Raw genomic sequence first — 22,903 nt, forward strand, 5'->3', positions numbered from 1 at the left:
TTGATACATCTTTGATGCTTTTGATGAGTTTTGATCAGTCATTTATTTTATAGAGTGTATTTCAATTTAGGTTTGTCTAATTCCTCAGAATTAAATGGAGATTCCATGTGTTTTGGCAAGAATATCAATAATGGTGTGTCCTCAGTCCATCAAGACAGGGTACATGACTTAATTATCATCATTTATTAGCTGGTTATGGTGGTTCCTGCTGCTTTTCTTTTTATAAAATTACTGCTTTTTTTACCTTGAAGAGGATCTTGGGAGATAATTTGCGCTAACACTGGTATCTTATTTTTTCTGAAAAGTTTTCCCATTCTTTTTAGCATTCATTGATAGATCTTGTCTGCAACATTTAGTATTGTGGTCTTTGCCTAGGGTAGAACTAACTTTTAAAAATGTAAATGAGGGGTGCCTGCGTGGCTTGGTTGAGCATCCAACTTCAGCTCATGTCATGATTTCAAGGTTTGTGGGTTCAAGCCCCATACTGGGCTCTATGCTTATAGCTCCGAGCCTGGAGCCTGCTTCAGATTCTGTGCCCCACCCCCCTTTCTCTTTCTCTCCCTCCCTCCCTCCTTCTCTCCCTCCCTCCCTCCCTCCATCACCTTCTCCCCCCTCTCTCCTCTTCCCTTCCCCACTTGTGCTCTGTCTTGCTCTCAAAAATAAGCAAACATTTAAAACATTTTTTAATTACTAAAAAAATGTAGATGATAGTTTGTTAGATTGTATGTAACAATCAAATGTTTGGCACTTAGCAAACAGGTTTTTAAATGTGTTTTTTTTAACTTTTTAAAAAATCTCTCTTAAGCTGTGAATATTGATACAATTTAATGTTAACTTTTCAGTTGATAAATAGCCCTCATGTGACTTTATTATATTAGTATACTTTTTTTTTTTTTCAGTAAGGAAATTATTTTCATGGTGTTAATGTTTGGAATAGGAAGGAAAATGGAAATACAAGTGAATGGAAATAAATTTAATACTTTAGCACATTAAGTATTGAGATGATTTTACAGTCAAATCAGCATTTCACTGTCTTCCCGTTGGCTGTATTTCTTGCTTATTAATAAGGGTAAATTTCTTAGCAAATCCCCTCTCCATGAAAGTTTGAGTCCACAGTTCCAAATTTATTAGATAAAGCTTGGGGGGCATAGTTTCAGAAACTCTTAACTATGGTTTGAAAGGTCAGATAGCTCTCAAAGATCATTTGGTAGCAAAGCCTAAATTAAACATGTGAGAATAGTTTTTTATATAGCAGGAAATAATAATTTGTTCATTTAAGGATCCTACCTCTGAAACCCATTGGGTGTATTAACATAGGAGCACCGTGCAATTTTAAAACTTAAAGGAACTTAATAATAGATGTTCTGTAAGTTTTGAATGATATTAAAATCAAAAGGAAGACTTCATTGTTTAAAGAATAGTAGTATTAAGTTACTCTTAAGTAAATAACATTACAAACAAAGCTTTATCCTTTAACTCCTGTGTATTGTAGTGGAGCGGACAAATTAAAGCCGTTTCCAGCTGGGGTGTTTGGTTGTTCAGTCAGTTAAGTATCCAACTTTGGATTTCAGCTCAGGTCACCATCTCGCAGTTGGTGAAATAAAGCCCTTTGTCAGACTCTGCGATGACAGTATGAAGCCTGCTTGGGATTCTCCCTCCCCTGCGCTCAGTGTGCTCTGGTGCACTCTCTCTCAAAATAAATAAACTTAAAAAAAAAAAAAATATTTCTAGGATTACCTTAATGTTACAATTAAATTTGAAGAGGGAAACAACATCTGATCATGATTTAGAAATATTTTCAATAAACTTAACCTAGAATATTTCAAGGGGGTTTGTGGTTTTAACTTATAAAAATATAAGTTTATTTTATGTTTATTTAAATGAACAACATATCAGTCCCTGGTGGTTTGTTTTTTTTAACATGTTGGTGTACTTGACTGGTACAGCATAAAAGAATATCTTAGAATATAATTTTGTTATTGTTAAACCTATATATTGTAAAGTTAACAAAAGTTAAAATTTAAAGGAGTAGGACACAAAAATGACGGCCATCATTCAAAAATGCGAATATTGTTGATAGGATTGGTGTTTATTACCTGACCTTTTACCTTCCCCTTCTCCAGTTTTTTTGTTACTGATGATTTCTTGGCATGCTATAAAAGCGTTGAATAATTTTTTTTAATAGGAATTAAAAAATACGTTGTTGGCCTCATTATCAAGACGTCATCTGACCCAACTTGTGTAGAGGTAAGACCATTTTTGGAAATTAGTGTGAAAACTTAAAATTAATTAAATATTGATTCTTCAGCTTAAATCTACTCAGTCACAGACTTACAAATATATATGTGCATAATCATTTACAGTAGATCTGCATTCATTTTTCTCAGAGGAATTCCTTTCCTTATGTTCTTATTATTCCTATTTTAGACCTTCATTTAATCTAAACTTTTTTCTTTTCTTAGAAGGAAAAGGTGTATATTGGAAAATTAAATATGATTCTTGTTCAGGTAAGTTTTTATTTGATTAACTGTTTTCCATAGAATAATTAAATGCTTCAGTTAAGCTACATAGTGGAACAAAATAGTCAAACCTACTTTATCAAATAACTATAGAGTAACAGCTTACTGTAATAATAGTTTTTTACAATAACTAACAGTTAATCTACTTTTGAAATTGTAAATATGCTGTGGTTAAAAACCTCAAATACTGTAAACTCATCACACTATTACAGTTTTCTCAGTTGCCTCTTACTGCATATTTTCCATGTCATTTATCTCCATTTTAATTCATAAATCATTGCTTTTGAATTCAGTATTCCTTAAACCAATCTCTATACCTAGTTCAGTTTTCATACTTTCCTAATAATTTCACTTTTGAAGTTTTATATTTACATATTTTTTATAATATGGCAAAAAACTTGCCTGAGAACATTAATTTGCGTGAGGAAAAAGATCTTTATTTAGTAAGTTATAAAAAGTTTGGGTTTTTGTTAAGTTACATTTTTATCGGGGGACTTTTTGTTGTCAGCCTATCTATCTCTTATAGTAACAGGTACTATTAGGGAATTATCTGGTTGGGAAAATCCTAGCATACATAATACATAGTATAGACTTAAAAAATCTAATATAGTCTGTTAGAGTTTGGTCAAAGATGACTCCATCCCCAATTGTAATGCTGTCTTCCAAATTAATATGAGAAAATGTCCCTCTCTGCCCATCACGTTTTACTGCTTAGAGTTTGATCTTTAAATCTACTAGAATAGTTTGTACATGTGTGTCCAGCTTGTATTGATATGCATGCATATTAGAACAGATTAGACCAGGGTAACTGGCTGGCTCAGGTTGTGGAACATGCAAGCATGTGACTCTTGATCTTGGGGTTGAGTCCAAGCCCCGTGTTAGGTGTACAGATTACTTGAAATCGTTGATTAAAAATGAAAAAGGAGGGGCGCCTGGGTGGCTCAGTCGGTTAAGCGTCCGACTTCAGCTCAGGTCATGATCCCACGGTTCGTGGGTTCGAGCCCCACATCAGGCTCTGTGCTCACAGCTCAGAGCCTGGAGACTGCTTTGGATTCTGTGTCTCCCTCTCTCTCTGACCCTTCCCTGCTCACGCTGTCTCTATCTTAGAAGTAAATAAAACATTTTTAAAAAAATTTAAAAAAATGAAAAAGGAACCAGACTAGACCAACTGCGATAACTGAGGGGAGTCCTGGACATTTGAAGCCGAAAACTTTATCTGTGTTATACTTTAATCTAGTTGATTCTATAGATCGTGGCACATTTCAAAGGGGAAAAAAATGAAAAGTGCTTGTTTTTACTTTTGCCTTATTTGCCATTGAGATGTAAAATGAAATTGACATTTCCTATCTTATTTTAGATACTGAAACAAGAATGGCCAAAACACTGGCCAACTTTTATCAGTGACATTGTTGGAGCAAGTAGGACCAGTGAAAGTCTCTGTCAGAATAATATGGTGATTCTTAAACTCTTGAGTGAAGAAGTATTTGATTTCTCTAGTGGACAAATAACTCAAGTGAAAGCTAAACATTTAAAAGACAGGCAAGTAATTATTTCACTTTAGAATTTAAGTGATTTCTGAAAAGATGTCAAGGAATTTGGAAGTAGATTATAAATTTTTGAGAACCTGTGATCATAAATATGTTACATTACTTTTAATTGTTTTTAATTGTTTTTGTGTACAAATTTAAATAGTCCTAGAGTGGACCTAATATTCTAAATCTTGAGCCTTGAAAAATTATGTGTAATGATAAAGATAGGATGTCATACTTCCTTTGTCACAGCAAAATAATACATCGCATGCAAAAGGAATATAGGTCTGGACTTCCCAAAATATTTTGTGATCTTTTTTTATAGGGTGATTAAATATAATTTAAGGAAATTACTTGGATCCAAATGTTACCAGTCCTGCATCCTTGGAAGCAGGCTACTTTATTTTCTTTCATTTAGTAATAGAAGTTTGTTCTAGTCATTAGGGCATAGCAGTATTTCATCTTTATATATTCAAACTAGCTTCAGAATTTACAATTTTGCCTCTGTTTTGGTATATACGCATATTTTAGGATTTGGGATACATATAATGCCACCCCTCTTATTTTGCAGAGTTTTGTTTCAACTATCTAGATTTAAAAGATTAATTTGGGGTGCTTGGCTGGTTTAGTCAGTAGAGCATGTGACTTTTGATCTCAGAGTTGTAAGTTCATACCTCATGTTGGTTATAGAGATTGCATAAATAAAATCATAGGGCCGTCTGGGTGGCTCAGTCATTTAAGCATCCCGTTCTTCATTACAAGTCAGATCATGGTTCGTTTCACCTGACGGTACCGAGCCTGTTTGGGACTCTTTTGTTCCTCTCCCACACCTACTTCCCCCTCAAAATAATTTTTTAAAAATGATAATAAAATCTTTAAAAAGACCAGATTGATGAAATTACTCACATTATAGTAAGGAAGACAAAAACCTCCACAAAATGAAATTATGTGCTTTCATAGCATTCTTTATGGGTAAGCTTTGAAAAAGTGATACTACATGTAGTTTTAGTAACATTTGTAGATTTTGATGAAGTTACTGATATTTGTGTTTACATAGAAGTGACTTGTGTTTTTAGTGACCCAAGTGGTAAGATTTTTGGTAATTTTCTTAGTATGTAAATAATTGCAGTATTTCTGTGTGTCTGCTAAAGTGTTCACTTTTTTTTTTTAGCATGTGCAATGAATTCTCGCAAATTTTCCAGCTGTGTCAGTTTGTGATGGTAAGTGCTGTTGATTTCATTTTTTTAAGTAAAAATGAAAGAAGAACATTACTTACAGGTATGTTTTCATTTATAGGAAAATTCCCAAAATGCTCCACTTGTACATGCAACTTTGGAAACATTGCTCAGATTTCTTAATTGGATTCCACTGGGATATATTTTTGAGACCAAGTTAATCAGCACATTAATTTATAAGGTATAGTGAATACATTTCAGTTCTTTATCACTGTCTAGTTTCATATATTCTTAGTTTGTAATGCTCTGTGCTATCGAAAAACCGTTATGCATTTGTAGGTATGACCAGTGTTTTTAAGATGAGAAAACTGCTCAGAGGAACTTTCGTTAGTTGCAGCTAGTAATTCTTTGAAATGGTGTTAGAAATCTTAGAAATTGTATGTGAACCTCCATGTGAACAGATCTGATTTTATTTTAGGTGATTGTATATTGTTCACTGTAAGGTCAATTAAGGGATATTTTCTATAAAACAGAACATCTGGGTTTTTTTCCCCTCTTTGTATAAAAGCAGTAGCTTGTAATGCCTATATGAGGTCTTTATAATTGTTCGTCCAGAGATGACTGGGTACAAATAAGTTGTATTAGTTTTCCGGATGTTTTCTTGGCACATAGGATGAATAAATTTTATATGCCTAATTAAGACCGTATAACTTAACGTTTGAGGCTTTATATAGTTCTGTTTGTTGAAGTAATACATGATTTACAATATTTGAGATATTATTTTATTGGTAAATATATATAAAACTTAGTGTCAGTAGTACTGCAGATGAAGCACTGTTAAATAATGACACTTGTGTACTTTCTAAGTATTTAATTTGCATAAACTTTATACATGTATCAGGCCAATAGGTAGTCCATTTTTTTTTAAGGTTTTTGATGCTAAATTGCCATCCACAAATGGTATGCCAGTTTTATCACATGTATGTTAATCCTAAGTGTATTGCCCATCTCTTAAAATCCTAAGTATATCTTGGGTCTTTCTTAGACTACAGATAAAAACATTATGTCCTTAAAAGTCATATAATAGATCCTGGGGGGTGTCTGTAAGGAACTTTGTATTTTAGATGTCTGAAGACCTATCAAAATAAAGCACAGTTTGCTCCTGAAGCGGTTACTGTATTTTGGGTGTATAATGAAGTTTCCTCAAAATACATGTGCAAACAAAATGTATTCATACATTTACCTGTTTTTTTTCCCTCTTATGTTCTCAACTTTTAAAATCTTTATTTTTTTACTGTTAAGTATTAATGGCCATTTAATTTTATGCTTCCCTATTTTTATTAAAATAGTTCCTGAATGTTCCAATGTTTCGAAATGTCTCTCTGAAGTGCCTCACTGAGATTGCTGGTGTAAGTGTAAGCCAGTATGAGGAACAATTTGTAACATTATTTACACTGACAATGATGCAGCTAAAACAGGTAATACAACGCCTAACAATGGACTAAACAATTTTCGTGCCTTAGAAAAAGTTGGGTTGAACTGTTTTGTCATAACTAATCATAACAGATCAGCTATAATAGGATTGGGTACTTATTACATAAAATAAGATTAGGTAGAGATGTTAGTGAACATTTTGAAAATTCCTTGAAATAAAGATCGTGGGAGTGTCATAGTGTATTCACACAGAATTTAGATAACTTGGAAACCTAAGGTTTAAGTATTAGCTCTTTTTCTGAAAACTTAATGTCTAAACTGAAGATGATGGTCCAGTGCACTCTTGATTAGGTATGTAGGACGTTATTTAGAATGTTAAGCATAATACTACATAACAGAATGTGTTTGCAATACGAATGAATTCCTTGAATAGTTTTGTTTTTAATAGCACAGGGAAAACTTGAAAAGATAATTTAAAAATTGAAAAGAGGGGCGCCCGAGTGGCTTAGTCGGTTAAGCGTCCGACTTTCGCTCAGGTCATGATCTCACGGTTTGTGGGTTCGAGCCCCGCGTCGGGCTCTGTGCTGACTGNAAATAAAAATTGAAAAGAAATCTTACTACTTGTAACATTTTTAAAAATCAAAAATCAGAACACAAAAATATGAAAGCAGTTACAAGGGACTGAAGATTTCCAGTGAAGAATAATGTATTTAAATCTTTGTTTAATATTAGTAACAAGGTGATGAAATCTTAGGGCTAAAAAAATAATGTCTTTTTTGGTTTTAAAGTACAGGCTGAGACTAATGGTCCATATTTTAACTTGTAGATGCTTCCTTTAAATACCAATATTCGACTTGCATACTCAAATGGGAAAGATGATGAACAGAACTTTATTCAGAATCTGAGTTTGTTTCTCTGCACCTTTCTTAAGGAACATGGTCAACTTATAGAAAAAAGGTTAAATCTCAGGGAAACACTTATGGAGGTAGGCTTTGTGGAGCCTTTGGCTTCTGAAATTCTTACCTGAATAATGAAAGTTTTTTCAAAAATGCCTTCTAAAATATCTACCCTTTTATTAATATCTGTACCTTTGATGTATCTTCTTAACTCTTACTCATCAATGCATAAAAATATATGTTCTGACTTATAAGCTGAATTTGTGTTTTTATATTTTGGATAATACCAGATCAGTTAATTGATCATCAGAATTGAATTCCTAATGGATAATCAGACATTTCTTAGATGAAGAGCCTAAAGATGTTTCTTAAAAATTGAAGTGTGATGCATATAATGTAGAACTGTATTTTATAGTATACAGTTCAGTGGCATTCACAGTGTTAGCAACTGTCACCTATTGTAAAACCTTTTCATCACCCACAAAGGATGATGTACCCATTAAAATAACCCCTCATTCTGCTCTCCTCCCAGCTCCTTAGCAACCATGAATTTGCTCTCTATGGATTTACCTATTCTGAACTGTTCATATAAATGGACTCCTGGTTTTTTGTAAATCAGCCTCTTTCTTTCACTTAGCATGTTTTCAGGGTTTATTCATCTTGCAGCCTATACCAGTATTTCATCTCTTTGTACGTTGAATAATGGTCTATTGTATGATTACGTCATTTTTGTATTTCCACTCATGAGTTTACAGAAGGAAATTTGAGTTGTTTACACTTCACTATTGGTACTAAATGTCCATGCCTTTTTAGGGGACTTAACTAACATGTATTGGCCAATACGTAAGGTTTCTAAAGTGTTCTAGGACATGTCAGAAGATTGCACAATTTGGGGTCTTTGAGTGACTCAGTCAGTTAAACGTCCAACACCTGATTATGGTTCATGAACTCGAGCCACACATCATGCTCTGCACTAACAGCACAAAGCCTGCTTGGGGTTCATATTTTCTTTATCTCTCTCTCTCTCTCTCTCTCAAAATAAATTAATAAAACATCAAAAAAGGAAGAAGGGTGGGGGGCGCCTGTGTTTCTCTGTCAGTTTTGCATCCAGTATCAGCCGAGGTCATCATCTCTTGGCTTGTCCGTTTAAGCCCCCTGTTGACCACCCAAAGCCTCGGTCTGCTTAGAATTTTGTGTCTCCCTCTCTCTGCCCCCTCCTTCTTGCTCTTTGTATCTCTCTCTCAAAAATAAACTTTTAAATAAAGGGAAGAAGAAAGCACAATTTGTTCCTACAGAGTATCTATAATATGTTAGATGAATGGTGAAACATCAGAGTTGTGTAAAATGAAGTATGGAATTTATTTCCTATTAATTAATGTTACGAGTGGAAGGCAATTTATGGTTGGATAATAATGTCTAAGGATTATTTCACTAGTTTTGGTCTAATTTGTAGGCTCTTCATTATATGTTGTTGGTATCAGAAGTGGAGGAAACTGAAATCTTTAAGATTTGCCTTGAGTACTGGAATCATTTAGCAGCTGAACTCTATAGAGAGAGCCCATTCTCTACATCTGCTTCTCCGCTGCTATCTGGAAGCCAACATTTTGATGTTCCTCCTAGGAGACAGCTGTACTTGCCCGTGTTATCCAAGGTAACTAAATCGGGTGGTTGATTGCTTGCTCTTTCTGTTCCTTGCTGTGATTTTGAAGACTGAATGCAAATAGTGGGTTTTATTTTACTTTGGCTTTTATAGTTTATCCAAGTAAAGGAGCTGCAGAAAGAATCCAATAACTTCTCCATACATATTCCAAACTAGACCATTCATTGAAAGAGATTGGCTTAAGAGCTATGATTTTCAATAGTGTAGCCTTAGAAGTAAACGTTATCAGCGCCACCAGTGAATTTGTTAGAAATGCAGATTAAAAGATCACTTCCCAATCTGAGTCTCTGGATGAGACACAGAACTTAACAGTAAATGTTTATTCTTAATAAATAACATTAGAAAACTATTACTGTAGAATTCTATTTTTTCAATGTTTCTATTCTTTTATATTGTGGGAACAATTTTGGGGGCTATGTTGGTCTAAAGTGTAAAGTGCTTATCTAAATTTTTTTCCTACACTTGATGTGGCTGATTTCAACAGGTTTTTCTTGTGTATTGTCGAATAGGTCCGTTTATTAATGGTTAGTCGTATGGCTAAACCAGAGGAAGTATTGGTTGTAGAAAATGATCAGGGAGAAGTTGTAAGAGAATTCATGAAGGATACAGATTCCATTAATTTGTATAAGAATATGAGAGAAACATTAGGTAAGTTCATAAATATTGACGATTTAATCTTTTGTAATTCTCTTTTGGGGTGAAAATACTAGGGAATGTATAGTTTTCTGAATTTGTCAGGATTCATCTTTATTAATGTGCTGTTATTTCTTAGTAAATATTTGTATTCATAGAGTTTTGCATTTGACCTTTGGAACCTTTTCCCTTTGTAGTTTATCTCACTCACCTGGATTATGTAGATACAGAAAGAATAATGACTGAGAAACTTCACAATCAAGTGAATGGTACAGAGTGGTCATGGAAAAATTTGAATACATTGTGTTGGGCAATAGGCTCCATTAGTGGAGCAATGCATGAAGAGGATGAAAAACGATTTCTTGTTACTGTTATAAAGGTATGCAAGTGGTAGCAACTGCATCCTTTAGGTAACTGTATGTTATTCTTTTAAATGACCAAAATTTCTTTCCTATTTACAGGATCTATTAGGATTATGTGAACAGAAAAGAGGCAAAGATAATAAAGCTATTATCGCATCAAATATCATGTACATAGTAGGTCAATATCCAAGATTTTTAAGAGCTCACTGGAAATTTTTGAAGACTGTAGTTAACAAGTTGTTTGAATTCATGCATGGTAAATCCTCTTTAATATATAACTTGGTTATTTTATGCTTATTGAACCAAAACTTTTTTCTTGAAAAATTTTTGATAAATGTTTTTGTTTTGTTTAGAGACCCATGATGGAGTCCAAGACATGGCTTGTGATACTTTCATTAAAATAGCTCAGAAATGCCGCAGGCATTTTGTTCAGGTTCAGGTTGGAGAAGTAATGCCATTTATTGATGAAATTTTGAACAATATCAACACCATAATTTGTGATCTTCAGCCTCAACAGGTATATAGAACACTGAGTATATCTTTCTTAGAAAATGACTCCTGTTTTAATCAAAATGCATTAATGGGAGTAGAAAGAATGCCACCATTGGACTCACTTCACATGTCTCTGTGATTAAACCTTTGTTTTTATTTTTTTATTTCAATTTGAATATAGTTAATAAACAGTAGTTTCAGGTGTACAAACAGTGATTCAAGAAATCACCTATTTCACCAATCCACCCACCCACCTCTCTGGTTGGAGTGGTTGAATGTTTATGAGACAAAAATTTAACCAGAAGTTTGTCAGGCTATTTTTCTACCTGATGTAAATTATTTCTCACACTCGTAAAATTTTTAGTTTCAGTACATATGTGAATTGCTTGTGTGTAGTTTCCCTTATGATGCATAAAAGTAAAATGACTGGGGGTGCCTGAGTGGCTCAGTTGGCTAAGCATCCAACTCTAGATTTCTGTCCAGGTCATCATCTTTGTGGTTCATGGGTTCCAGCGTACTTGAGAGTTTCTTTGTCCCTCTCTCTGCACCCCTCCCCATGCGCATGATCTCTCTCTTTGTCTCTCACCTTCTCTCAAAAATAATAACACTTTTTTTTTTTTAAGTAAAATATCTGCCTTTCTACATAGGTCCATACATTTTATGAAGCTGTGGGATACATGATTGGTGCACAAACAGACCAAACAGTACAAGAACATTTAATAGAAAAATATATGCTGCTTCCTAATCAGGTTTGGGATAGCATAATCCAGCAGGCAACCAAAGTAAGTTTTACTACTTTTTTTCAAAGTTCTAAGGGAATACAAGAAGACCGTGCTATTTACAGAAGTAGTGAATTCAGTGCCTTTGATTTGCATATGTTATTCATAAATGGTTTTCTGTGCCTTTGTACATTAGAAAAAATTACACTGTAATTTTACTCTGTTTTGATAGTAGGATGCTTTCATTCTATTCTTCCTTGTAGATGTAGGCAATAAGGTTTCTGTATTTGTTTTACTCTCTGATTATTAATGTAAGGGTGGTTTTGGAGTAAGGTGTGTGTAGTGTTTTTTGTTTTAGTAATTAAAAAGGTAAATTTCATATGATATATGAAATTTTATTGTTTGTCCTTCACAGAATGTGGATATACTTAAAGATCCTGAAACAGTCAAGCAGCTCGGTAGCATATTGAAAACAAATGTTAGAGCCTGCAAAGCTGTTGGACACCCCTTTGTAATTCAGCTTGGGAGAATTTATTTAGATATGCTTAATGTATACAAGTGCCTCAGTGAAAATATTTCAGCAGCTATCCAAGCTAATGGTAAGCGATTCTGAACTTCTGTGGAATGGTTTATAACAAGTCAGTTTTACGAACATTCATTTCTCACAGATTTTAAGTTAACTCTCCCAACGTCCCACATAACCATAGACAATTATTTTTAACCAGTTGCATTCCCTTTCCTTTGTAAAATTAGTCTTTTCTTTTTCCCGGTATGTTCATCTCTGTGCCTCTTGTTTTTGTGTGGTAAATGGGAGCTAATGGTGTCCGAAGCAAACTACCAATATAGAATTTTAGTTGTCAAGTTGGATTCCACTGGCTTGTATTTTTTAGGTGAGATGGTTACAAAGCAGCCGTTGATTAGAAGTATGCGAACAGTAAAAAGGGAAACTTTAAAGTTAATATCTGGTTGGGTGAGCCGGTCCAATGATCCACAAATGGTAAGTGAAATGTTACATTTTTTGTTTAAGTTGATGCTGTATTTTCTTATATATGCATATTGCTTGATTAAAGGTAATTTTGATTGGATTATTTTAGTGTCATTTTTTTTGAGTCCTTGAATACTTTTAGTATCAAGAAAATATTTTAGTTAATATATACCATCTTCCTAAGAAATTGCTCTTAGTGGGGGACAGTGGTGATACGTAACATGGTAGCTCAAGTCATTTTCCCATTTGCCTTACGTAAATAACAAACTTGTGCTCTACAGTATGTCCTTGGCTCTTCCCAGCCTATTACTATTTCTTGGATTCTTTTGCTAAAAAGTTTTAATCTCCAAAAACCAAATTAAAATACGCAGTTTTCCATTTTTAAACAGATACTTAAATGTCAATATAACACAAAATCTATAACAATATAACAAAGTCTAGCTATTTATATTAGTTAGCAAGTGTGCATAGAATAAAACTTAATTTTTTTTTTAAATAGGTAGCCGAAAATTTTGTTCCTCCTCTGTTGGATGCAGTTCTCATTGATTATCAGAGAAATGTCCCAGCTGCTAGAGAACCAGAAGTGCTTAGTACTATGGCTATTATTGTCAATAAGTTAGGAGGACATATAACAGCTGAAATACCTCAAATATTTGATGCTGTTTTTGAATGCACATTGAATATGATAAATAAGGTATGTGGTTTACATTTCACTTATAATGAGAAATTTTGGAGTATGTAACTCTTGAAAGTATGAATGATACTTATGAGAATAGCAGAAGTTTTAAGATCTGGAGTTAAACATTTGAACTTATAGACCAGAGAAAGATACTTTTTAAAAAATTTTCACTATTAAAGAGTTCAATCTTAACAGCCAAGTAGGGGTAATTTGATAGATTGTAACATTCAAATAGCAGCTAGCATTTAGTGAAAGGTTGCTGTGTTTTAAGCATTAAGAATTTAGTGGTACTAATTTGTTTAAATAAATGAAAGGGTCTACATTTTCACTTCTAAAAGTGTACTATATGCCTATAAAAAATGGGAAAATAAGTTTAGCAGGACGGAAAAATGTAGATGTAAGTGTATGAATCTACATAGCAGGTAAAAATTTTTCAAGTTTGTATTAGCGATCTCAAAGTAACTCAAAAGTGGTAGTAACAAACTGAGTTACTAGAAAATGTGATGTACTTTATGTGGGTTATTTTGTTTTAAGTTCATTTATTTTGAGAGAGAGAACATGCACATGGTAGTGTGGGAGGGGCAGACAGAATCCCTAGCTAGCTCAGTGCTGTCAGGGTGGAAGGTGACACCAGGCTTCATCTCTGGAACTCTCGAGATCTGAAGCTGAACCTAAATTAGGAGTTGGACTTTTAAACAACCCTACGAGGGGCCCTATTGACAACTCCAAACTTTTATAATAAATTAGAGTTTACTTTTTCTCTCTTAATATAATTAAGGCATTGAAGTTTTATTTGTTCTCACCATTTATTTCTAGGACTTTGAAGAATATCCTGAACACAGAACCAACTTTTTCTTACTACTTCAGGCTGTCAATTCTCATTGTTTCCCAGCATTCCTGGCTATACCACCTGCACAATTTAAACTTGTTTTGGACTCCATTATTTGGGCTTTCAAACATACAATGAGGAATGTTGCAGATACAGGTAAATAAACATTATGTCCTTTTATTCATTTGCCCTACCAATACAAAACTGTACAGAGTCTTACAGGTAGGTCTGTAGTCGTGGCTGGGTAGCTAGCATTTGTTATTAGGGATTTGTTTTGAGTGTATCAGTTGTGTATGTAGGCCTAAGAAAGTCCTAAAAGCAGTTTAATCCTGTCTACCATAGTTTGTCCATAGGCAAGATTGAATTATGGTGTGATGAGCATAGAATTCAAAGTAGATGAATATCTTTTATCCAGTTTTTTCCTTTTCTCTATATGCCTTTCCTCTGTGCCACTAAGGGTCAAAGTAAGGGCAGAACACAACATCACTAGCAGGAAATTGGCATCTCCTTCTTAGAGATGTTGTGTTTTATTCCTCTTATTTTAGAGAGAGGGTACAAGTTGTGGAGACAGGTAGAGGGAAAGAAAGGTATCATCTTGAGCAGGCTCCATGCTCATTTTGGAGCCCAACACTGGGCTCCATCCCACAACCCTTGGATCATGACTTGAATTGAAATCAAGAGTCTAGTGCTCAACCGACTAAGCCACCTGAGTGCCCCTATTTTGTATTTAAACAGTCATTGGTTTCTGTAATAGATGTGTACTTGGTAATGCTTTTTTAGAGTTGATAGGGAGAGAATTGACTTTTTTTTGGTGTTCTATACATTTTAGGCTTACAGATACTTTTTACACTCTTACAAAATGTTGCACAAGAAGAAGCTGCAGCTCAGAGTTTCTATCAAACTTATTTTTGTGATATTCTTCAGCATATCTTTTCTGTTGTGACAGACACCTCACATACTGCTGGTAAGCATGTAAAGCCGTGAAAATGTTAACTGTTTCCATTGCTGTTACGTGTTGGAGTTCATAATATTCTTTTTATCAACAGGTTTGACAATGCATGCGTCAATACTTGCATATATGTTTAATTTGGTTGAAGAAGGAAAAATAAGTACGCCCTTAAATCCTGGAAATCCGGTTAACAACCAAATGTTCATTCAGGAATATGTGGCCAATCTTCTTAAATCTGCATTCCCTCATCTACAAGAGTAAATATGCTTTTTAATATGCATATATTATTCACTTAAAAAAATAGTGATTATTTAATTATTGTGTTTTCATTTGCAGTGCTCAAGTAAAGCTCTTTGTGACAGGGCTTTTCAGCTTAAATCAGGATATTCCTGCTTTCAAGGAACATCTTAGGGATTTCCTAGTACAAATAAAGGTATGTATTTTGTTTGCATTTGGCAGAAGTATTAAGACTAAGATTAGTTGTTACTTTGTGGAATTAACCATTTTTGTGAATCGAAATGAGTGGGCTTTTTGAATAATATGTAGGTTTACCTAGTCTGAAACTGATCCACAGTGAGAAACTATAAAAGAGTTGACAAGAGGATACGTTTGAAATGTTTTTGGAAATGTGTTATTAGCATAATTCATTTTAGTTGATAGAAAGGTGTGTTGCAATACTGCAAGTACATCCTACAGATGATTTTTAAATTGTGGGAAATGGAGAAAGAAATATATTGGCAGTCCCTTTGGGGATTTTATACCCATTAAAGATAGGCGTCCGTTTTAGGGACTTAAGACAAATTAGGCAATTTCTTTTTAATTTACTCATTTATTTTGAGAGAGAGAGAACAGGGGAAGGGGAGAGAGAATGCCAAGCAGGCTTTACACTGTCAGCACAGAACCTGACACAGGACTTAAATTCGTGAACCATGAGATCATGACTTGAGCCAAAGTCCAGAGTCAGATGCTTAACCAACTCTGAGCCACCCAGGTGCGCCAAAAAAACAGCTTTTTAAATCTCTTTGCTGGGGGGCTCAGTCTGTTAAACGTCCAACTTTGGCTCAGGTCATGATCTCACAGTTCGTGGGTTCGAACCCTGCGTCAGGCTCTGTGCTGACAGCTAGCTCAGAGCCTGTAACCTGTCTTCGGGTTCTGTGACTCCCTCTCTCTCTGACCCTCCTCTGCTCACGCTGTCTCTCTCTCTCTCTCAAAATAAAACATTTCTTATAAATAATATCTTTGCTTATGAATCATTTTATATATTACATCAGACTTTCCTCTTTTTATAACTTTTTATCTCCAGCTAACACCTTTGGTTTTAATTTAGCTACACAGAATTCTGTCAATATACTATAATTTAAACCCAACCAATATGGGTGCCTGGGTGGCTCAGTCAGGTCATGATCTCATGATTTGTGGGATCAAGCCCTGTGTCAGGCTCTATGTTGATAGTGCAGAGCCTGCTTGGGATTTTCCCTCTCTAGCCCTCTCCTGCTCTTACTTATGTGTACCATTTGCATGCTTTCTCTCCCCCCACCCCCAAAATAAAGAAACCCACCCAACGGAAGGATAATTTGCCTTCTTGTGTAAGCAAAAGGAGGCACCTGTCTATACTTTTTCTCCTGCCCCTTCCTCCCCTCCCCAAAAGCAGTCCATTTTCCAAAATTGAAGTTTTGTTATGTTGATACCTCAACTATCTTGTTATCACAGGAGTTTGCAGGTGAAGATACATCTGATCTGTTTTTGGAAGAAAGAGAAACAGCCCTTCGACAGGCTCAGGAAGAGAAACATAAACTTCAGATGTCTGTCCCTGGCATCCTTAATCCACATGAAATTCCAGAAGAAATGTGTGATTAAAATCAGAAGTCATGCTGGGTTTTCTTGGTTGGGTTTTTTTGTTGTTGTTGTTGTTGTTGTTTTTTTGTTTTGTTTTTTTTGGGGTTTTTTTGTTTTGTTTTGTTTTTGTTTTTCCCCCTCTGCAACTCTTGTTAGCAGAAGAAAACAGCATCTGGATATTTGTCGACCAAAATGATGCCAATTTGTAAATTAAAATGTCACCTAGTGGCCCTTTTTCTTATGTGTTTTTTGTATAAGAAATTTTCTGTGAAATATCCTTCCATTGTTAAAGCTTTTGTTTTGGTCATCTTTATTTAGTTTGCATGAAGTTAAAAATTAAGGCATTTTTAAAAATTTTACTTCATGCCCATTTTGTGGCTGGGATGGGGGGAGGAGGTAATTTCAATTTGAACATAACTTGTAAATTCTAATGCAAAATTACACAATTTTCCTGTAAACAGTACCAATTTTTAATTAGGGAGCATTTTCTTTCTAGCCTGTATTTCAGCCTAGAAGAAAAGATAATGAGTAAAACAAATTGCGTTGTTAAAAGGATTATAGTGCTGCATTGTCTGAAGTTAGCACCTCTTGGACTGAATCGTTTGTCTAGACTATATGTATTACAAGTCTGTATGGCAAGTTTGCAGCAAGATCATGTGCATATCATCCCATTGTAAAGCGACTTAAAAAATATGGGAACACAGTTAGTTATTTTTACACAGTTCTTTTTGTTTTTGTGTGTGTGTGCTGTCGCTTGTCGACAACAGCTTTTTGTTTTCCTCAATGAGGAGTGTTGCTCATTTGTGAGCCTTCATTAACTCGAAGTGAAATGGTTAAAAATATTTATCCTGTTAGAATAGGCTGCATCTTTTTAACAACTCATTAAAAAACAAAACAAAACAAAACTCTGGCTTTTGAGATGACTTATACTAATTTACATTGTTTACCAAGCTGTAGTGCTTTAAGAACACTACTTAAAAAGCAAAATAAACTTGGTTTACATTTATTCTCTTCCTTTATTGGCTCAAGATTATTCTTGTATTAATGAAAGTGGTTTTATATGTGTTTTAGGTAACACTTTTAAGTAAAGTTTGGCACCTGTGGGTTTACAAATATTTCTAGGGTTACCGTGAGTTAAGGGGTAACATATTAAAGAGAATGAGAACCCAGGTGTAAGAAGCTTGCAGGTATTCTTAATGATATTTTTGTAAAAATCTTAGCTTTTGAAAGTTGCCATATCCCTTTAAGAAAGGTGGGAGGGAAGAGGACAATGTGTAGATGTTCTATAAAACATGAAAGGGGGTACAACTAGGGGAATAGAAAAAGGAAACTGGCTTGGGCGAGCCTGTTTCAAGAGGATTTGATCTAACCTATAAAACTAAAGCATTTGAAGTGCCTCACGTTCATGCAGAGTCAGCAATTTTGTGTAATTGCTGTACTTGTCTTCACTTTATAGGCTTTGGCAAAACTATCATTTCAGTGGAATACAATCCTGCATAAAACTGTTTTCCAGAACAGTAAATGGTAAGAGTTTAAATGTATGCAAAGAAGAATATTGGAAACTTTTAGACTTTAGCTTTGTTAAAATCTTTGCTTTGTTCCTACTATTGGTATTTGCCTAAAAACACGTTTTAAGAGGTTTTCTTTGATCAGCCAAGAGTTTAGGTTCAGATTGTTCATGCTGTATTTGAATATGGTATAAAATCCATCGTTTCTGAGTAGCTGTTAGCATTTGTGCCACTGATCACACAGAATTTTCTTACTTTCTAGCACATCCACTATGTATTTCCTGCTCTCTTGGTGTGTTTTAAGTATTGCAAGAAAACAGGCCTTGGCAGTAGTCTGCTTTGAATTAGACATGACAGGCAACTTGATTCTATTTATTTATTTATTTATTTATTTATTTAGGAGAGAGTGCAATCATAAGTAGGAAAGGGGTACATAGAATAACTTACCTCCCATTTCCCCTTCTGACTTCTGTTACTGTCTTATATTTTAATAAACCCTGCATATTATTTTGAACTCCATGAGAACTAGAAACCTCAAGCTTATTTTCTTTATACAAAGACTTTCACAGGGTGCCTGGGTGGTTCACTTGGTTACATGTCCAACTTCAGCTCAGGCCATCATCTCGTGGTCCACAATTTGAGTCCCACATTGGCCTATGCTGACATCTCAGAGCCTAGAGTCTGCTTCAGATTCTGTGTGTGTCTCTCTGCTCCTTAACCCACTCATGCTCTGTCTCTCAAAAATAAAAATATTAAAAAAAAAAAAAAAGACTTAATCAGAGATAATGCTCTTTCCCATAATTGAGCCCCTTGCGTGAAGTTTGTGTTAACTGTTGAACCCAAGCTAGAGAAAACTGATGACAAATATAGGGTGGACATTCTTGATTAATTTCATCTTGATTGTACTTGGATTATTATACAGCAAAGCACACTGATAACTAGCCATTTGGGGTATTTGGTATGGCACTATTTAACTTTTAAGTTTTCATTTATCTAGAGAACATGGGGGCCAGGAGCAGAGACACTGGGAGAGAGAATCCTCAGCAGGCCCTGCACTGCCAGCAAAGAGCCCAACAGGGCTGGAACTCAAAAGCTGTAAGATTACGTTCTGAGCCAAAATCCAGAGTTGGGCACTTAACCTACTGAGCCACCTAGGCGGTCCCCAGTCTCAATTGTGAGGGAGAACTGGAATTCCCTTTCATATTGAGTGGGTCTGAATCTTATTTCAAGCTACTCCTTAGATGGGGAGTTGTGGGTAAGTCATGTCAACTTTCAAAAATGGGATCACAAAGCTAAGTCCCTTGATAATTCTGAGTATTTAAATAGAAACTTGCCAATATGCCTGATGCCATGCCTAACTGTAGGATGCATTTTCCCCCCACGTTTTTGCTCAAATTGGGAGTATTTTTTTTTTTTTAAGTGTTTATATTGAAAGGGCACAAGCAAGGGACAGGTGGGGGGGAGAATTCCAAGCAGGTTCTCTTATCTGCACAGAGCCTGATGCGAGTCTCAATCTCACACTGTGAGCTCATGATCTGAGCCATATTCAGAGTCAGGACTCAACTGAGCCACTCAGGCGCCCCAAATTGGAATAGATCTTAACAGTCCATGACCTCTAACAATTTCTCCAGCAATATCACTTTGTCCACATGTGAACTTAATCATAGACATTTGTGTGTTGCTAAGTGTTTTCAAAAGGAGGTTCAACATCAAAATAAAATTGTTCATTTGTGGGGTGCCTGAGGGGCTCAGTTGGTTGAACGTTGAACTTAGGTCATGATCTTTCAGTTTGTGGGTTTGAGCCCCAAATCAGGCTCTATGCTAACAGGTCAGAACCTGGAGCCTGTTAGTGTTTTATTTATTTCTGAGAGAGAGGCAATGTGACCAGGGGAGGGTCAGAGAGAGGGAGACACAGAATCTGAAGCAGGCTCCAGGCTCTAAGCTAGCTGTCAGCACAGAGCCTGACGCGGGGCTTGAACCCACGAACCATGAGATCATGACCTGAGCTGAAGTCTGGATGCTTGACTGAGCTACCCAGGTGCCCCTGTAATTTTAACTTTTCAAAGGATAACTACAATTCTGTATTTTTGTGTAAAGTGGCAACCAAATTTTTCTTGGGGCCTGAGCAAGGGAGTTGCCCATATCTGTAATGCAACAAAGTGTCTACCAAATACCAAGCAGTGCAGTTTTATTCATGAAAAGTGTGAACAGATGGATGAAATTTCAAAAAGAGGCTGCTGTTACCAATTTATGCATTTTCCAGGACTATCAAATACATTGAATTGGCAGTGTCTTCTCATTCTTGGTACATGTTGCAGCTGATGTCCTCTTAGAGTTGTAATAATGAAGTGAGTAAATTACGTGTGACCTTAGTCTTCACTAGCTTTTCCTTATCCCATTTGGACTCTAATTACTTTGGTAGGCTTATGTAGGATGCAGACATTTCATGTTTGATGCCAACACAGGCAAGTATGGAGTTTAAGGAAAAACCAGATAATTAGGATATCGAGAGAAACTATAATTGGTCTGATTTGGTAGTGTGCATTGGGTTTCCCTCCAAAAGTTACAGCAGAATTCATTCTGTAAGGGTGTGAAGTTAAATCTCTATGGAGAAGAGGTTCATAAAATAATCAGTCACAGGGTGCCTGGCTGGTTCAGTCAGGAAAACATAGGACTCTTCGATCTTCGGAGTGTGAGTTCAAGCCCCACATCGGGCTTACTTAAATAGAGGGTCGCCTGGGTGGCTTAGTCAAGTGTCTGGCTGTTGATTTCACCTCAGGTCGTGATCTCACAACTGTGAGATCAAGTTCCATGCTGTGTAGAGCCTACTTCAGATTCTCTATACCCCTTTATCACTTGAGCACACGTGCGTACACACTCTCTAACAAACTTTAAAAATACATAAAGCATATTTATCTACTAATAAGTAGTAGCTTTTTTATTGTTTAAAGATTTTATTATTAAGTAATCTCTGCACCCAATGTGGGGCTTTCACAACTTGCATGTTCCAGGGACTTAGCCAGGGAGGTGCCCTTATAAATAGTACTTTTGATAAGTATTATTGTAAAGTTTCCCTTAGCATCTTTTGTTTTTTGGTTTATCAGTTGTATTTAAATATTTATTTTTGAAAGAGAATGCGAGCAGGAGAGGTGCAGAGAGAGGGAGACACAGAATCTGAAAGTACAGAGCCCAGTGCAGGGCTCAAACTCAAACCTTGAGATCCTGACCTGATCTGAAGTTGGACATTTAACCAACTGAGCCACTCAGGCACCCCTCCCTTATCTTTTGTGCTTTCCATCTCTATGAGATGTTCTGTGTAAATTCAAATAATTAACAGTAATTCCATAATCTCTAGTCCATGTTTAGGCTTCCCCAATAGTTCCTACAAATGTCTTTAATGGCTTGTGTTCTTCCAAAGAGGAGTTCAATTTAGGTGTATGCTTTTCACATTTATAGTTCCTGAGCCTTTAATTCCAGTGGTAATTATTTACTTAAGATTTATATTTGGTTATGTTTTCAATATTTTTAAAAACCATGTCTTATTTGTATTATAGCATAGTTTGCATTTCATATTGTCCACAAATCAGACTGATAAAAGCCTCCCTTGCCCTACCTCTCTACTGGTAACCTTTAAAATTTCATTGTGGGGGCCCTAGGGAAAAACCACTAGCTTGCAAAGTGGTAGTATAGTGGCCCCCCTTTCTCTGGGTTTCACTTTCTGTGATTTCAGTTACCGGAGGTCAACTGTGGTCCGGAAGGACAGGATCCTCCTGACCAGTCCTCAGAAAGTCCATAGTAGCCTAACGATAAGTCACAATGCCTGCATCATTCACGTCCCTTCATTTTCACATCTCACATTATCACAAGAAGGGTGAGTATAGTACAGTAAGATAATTTGAGAGAGCCTACATTTATTAATTTTTTAAGGTGTAAGTTTATAGTTCAGTTTTATTGTCAACCCCTTACTGTGCTTAACTCTTAAATTGAACTTTATCATAGGAATGTATGTATAGGGAAAAAGTGTATCTGGGATTTGACACTATCTGTGATTTCAGGCACCTACTGTGGGTCTCCAACATATTCCCCTCAGATAAGCTGGTAATACTGTATTTAAGACAACATTGTTATATAATTTTTTTAATTTTAATTTTTTTTGAGAGTGTGTGCAAGTTGGGGGAGAGGGGCAAATGGAGAGAGAAAGAAAGAATCTTAAGAAGGCTCCCTGCTCAGTGCAGAGTCCCACATGAGGCTTGATTCCATGACCCTAGGATAATGACCTGAGCCTAAACCAAGAATGTTGGATGCTCAGCCTTAAGGGACTGAGCCATCCAGGGTTTCTTAGGAGAATCTTTCTTATAAATAAACATTTGAATGTGCCCGCACCCATGTAACAAAAAAAGTCATAACAATGACAATGTTTATTTTGCGCTTGTGTCAGTGAAGTCCAGAGTTAAATAATACAGACCTTGTGAAGCTCAGCTTTATATCACTAGAGTTCTGGCGAGTTAGGCATTTTTTTCTATGCCCAACATCAAATATGGCTACAGGAATTTCAGCTACTACATCTGCATTCTAGACAGCAGGTAAAAGGAAAGCTTCCCGTTTTAAGATTTATGAGTCTCAGAAATTCACAGAACACTTTGAAGTACATCTTCATACCCCACCCAACAAGAGAAGTTCAGAAATACAATCTTAAAC

The 22,903-nt window shown here is 35.5% G+C and overlaps 1 protein-coding gene across 1 annotated transcript in view; it reads left to right on the forward strand.

Moving 5' to 3' along the window:
- XPO1 (exportin 1) overlaps positions 1-17,703 on the forward strand; it is a 41,561-nt gene extending 23,858 nt beyond the window's left edge. The window contains exons 5-25 of the mRNA XM_077766451.1: positions 2,186-2,247; positions 2,463-2,507; positions 3,877-4,058; positions 5,220-5,268; positions 5,345-5,464; positions 6,573-6,701; positions 7,484-7,642; positions 9,007-9,204; positions 9,723-9,861; positions 10,044-10,225; positions 10,308-10,464; positions 10,562-10,725; positions 11,348-11,482; positions 11,835-12,018; positions 12,310-12,416; positions 12,904-13,098; positions 13,900-14,068; positions 14,742-14,876; positions 14,959-15,118; positions 15,198-15,294; positions 16,572-17,703. Of these exons, the coding sequence (XP_077622577.1) occupies positions 2,186-2,247; positions 2,463-2,507; positions 3,877-4,058; positions 5,220-5,268; positions 5,345-5,464; positions 6,573-6,701; positions 7,484-7,642; positions 9,007-9,204; positions 9,723-9,861; positions 10,044-10,225; positions 10,308-10,464; positions 10,562-10,725; positions 11,348-11,482; positions 11,835-12,018; positions 12,310-12,416; positions 12,904-13,098; positions 13,900-14,068; positions 14,742-14,876; positions 14,959-15,118; positions 15,198-15,294; positions 16,572-16,718 (2,915 nt within the window). The 3' untranslated portion in view covers positions 16,719-17,703. The remainder of the gene's footprint in view (positions 1-2,185; positions 2,248-2,462; positions 2,508-3,876; positions 4,059-5,219; positions 5,269-5,344; positions 5,465-6,572; positions 6,702-7,483; positions 7,643-9,006; positions 9,205-9,722; positions 9,862-10,043; positions 10,226-10,307; positions 10,465-10,561; positions 10,726-11,347; positions 11,483-11,834; positions 12,019-12,309; positions 12,417-12,903; positions 13,099-13,899; positions 14,069-14,741; positions 14,877-14,958; positions 15,119-15,197; positions 15,295-16,571) is intronic.
- The last annotated feature ends 5,200 nt before the right edge of the window (positions 17,704-22,903 follow it).

Source organism: Crocuta crocuta, unplaced genomic scaffold (genome assembly GCF_008692635.1).
Source record: "Crocuta crocuta isolate KB4526 unplaced genomic scaffold, BGI_CrCroc_1.0 scaffold113, whole genome shotgun sequence".
Lineage (NCBI taxonomy): Eukaryota > Metazoa > Chordata > Mammalia > Carnivora > Hyaenidae > Crocuta > Crocuta crocuta.